Here is a 2,105-nt window from a genome sequence, read left to right on the forward strand (position 1 = left end):
CCTGAATAACCTGTTTTTGTTTTTTCTTATTAGAATACTTTTCTTCATGGAACTGAAATCCAAGACAAATTCTACTCCAGTTCTCTATTTCCCTGGATGTTAGGTTTTATTTTTTTAAAGTTTGCGATTTATGTTGTTTACGTATATAATCAGAAAAATAAGTAGTTTGTTATTTTAAAAATTTAAGACATACAGAAAATTAAGAAAAGGGAAGGAAAGTCACTTAAACACTGTTAAAGCTTTTAGCATATTTATTCTAGACTTTTTCCCTTCTTTTTTTTTTTTTTAAATATGAAGGGGTGGGGGGTTGTGAGGAGGAGTGTTCAGTTGCCTTTTTTTGTTGTTGAGACAGAGTCTCACTCTGTTGCTCTGGGTAGAGTGCAGTGGCATCATTGTAGCTCACTGCAACTTCCAACTCCTGGGCTCTAAGCAACCTTTCTGCCTCAGCCTCCCCATGTAGCTGGGACTACAGGTGCACGCCACAAGACCTGGCTCGGTTTCTTTTTTCTTTCTTTTTAGTAGAGACTCTTGCTCAGGCTAGTCCCGAACTCCTGAGCTCAAGCAATCCTCTCGCCTTGGCCTCCCAGAATGCTAAGATTACAAGAGTGTGCCACCACATTTCCCTTTGTTTTTATGTAATTCAGTATCCCTACCTTTTTTCACTTAATATTGTATCACAAGGGTTACCCTGTCATTTAAAAAAGTCTTGATGAAATGTCATGTGACTATACTGTAATTTACTTAATCATTTTTCTGGTAGATTTTTAGATATTTGCCTTTATTAAAAATTACAACTGGTCAGGCATGGTGCCTCACACCTATAATCCCAGCACTTTGGGAGGCTGAGGCAGGAGGATCACCTGAGCCCAGGAGTTAGAGGCTGCAGTGAGCTATGATACGCACCACTGACTCGAGCCTGTGCGACAGTGAAGCCCTGCCTCTCCAAAAAAAAGTTACAACTTATTTTGTAATAGACAAAATATATAAATCTTTGAACTTACTACTTAAGATAGCTTGTCCGAGATGGAATTATTGAGATAAGATTTAGGCTTTTTTGATGTTTTTGTTTTTCTGAAACATTAAACTTCTAATTCTCCCATGAGTATATGAAAGTGCTCATTTCATCATACCCTCATTAGTCTAATTCAGTAGGATTTAAGGAAAAATTACCTAACTTATTTTTTTTTTATGTTCTCCTGTTAGAGACACCCTCATTTATTAGACCTCTGGAGGATAAGACAGTAACTCGAGGTGAGACTGCAGTATTACAGTGCATAGCTGGAGGGAGTCCTGCCCCTCGCCTCAATTGGACTAAAGATGATGGACCACTGCTGGTGACAGAACGACACTTCTTTGCTGCAGCCAACCAGCTTCTCATCATTGTAGATGCTGGGCTAGAAGATGCTGGGAAATATACCTGCATTATGTCTAACACCCTTGGGACAGAACGTGGCCACATTTACTTAAATGTCATTTCATCCCCCAATTGTGACTCTTCCCAGGGTAGCATTGGACATGAAGATGATGGCTGGACCACCGTTGGCATTGTCATCATTGTTGTGGTCTGCTGTGTTGTGGGCACATCTTTGATCTGGGTCATTGTTATATACCACATGAGAAGGAAAAATGAAGACTATAGTATCACAAACACAGGTGAGTGGTACCCAGATGACACCTAACGTTTATACTTGAGTCAAGAATGTAGTCTATTTGTGACCAGCCTGGGCAATAGCGAGACCCCTTCTCTAAAAAAATAGAAAAATTAGCTGGGTATAGTGGTACGTGCCTGTAGTCCCAGCTACTTGGGACGCAGGAGGATCACTTGAGCCCAGGAGTTTGAGGTTGCAGTGAGTTATGATGATGCCACTGCACTCTAGCCTGGGCTACAGAGTAAGACTCTGTCTCAGAAAGAAAAAAAAAAAAAAAAACAAAAAAAACCCCAAAAGGGCCGGGCACGGTGGCTCACGCCTGTAATCCTAGCACTCTGGGAGGCCAAGGCGGGCGGATTGTTTGAGCTTAGGAGTTCGAAACCAGCCTGAGCAAGAGCGAGACCCCGTCTCTACTAAAAATAGAAAGAAATTAATTGGACAACTAAAAATATATAG

General features: G+C 40.9%; 1 protein-coding gene across 1 annotated transcript in view; it reads left to right on the forward strand.

Moving 5' to 3' along the window:
* The window catches only part of LRIG2 (leucine-rich repeats and immunoglobulin-like domains 2), a 70,630-nt gene that overhangs the window by 62,787 nt on the left and 5,738 nt on the right, over positions 1-2,105 (forward strand). Inside the window, exon 12 of the mRNA XM_012644582.1 lies at positions 1,204-1,653. Within this exon, the coding sequence (XP_012500036.1) occupies positions 1,204-1,653 (450 nt within the window). The remainder of the gene's footprint in view (positions 1-1,203; positions 1,654-2,105) is intronic.

Source organism: Propithecus coquereli, unplaced genomic scaffold, assembly GCF_000956105.1.
Source record: "Propithecus coquereli isolate 6110/MARCELLA unplaced genomic scaffold, Pcoq_1.0 Scaffold215, whole genome shotgun sequence".
Lineage (NCBI taxonomy): Eukaryota > Metazoa > Chordata > Mammalia > Primates > Indriidae > Propithecus > Propithecus coquereli.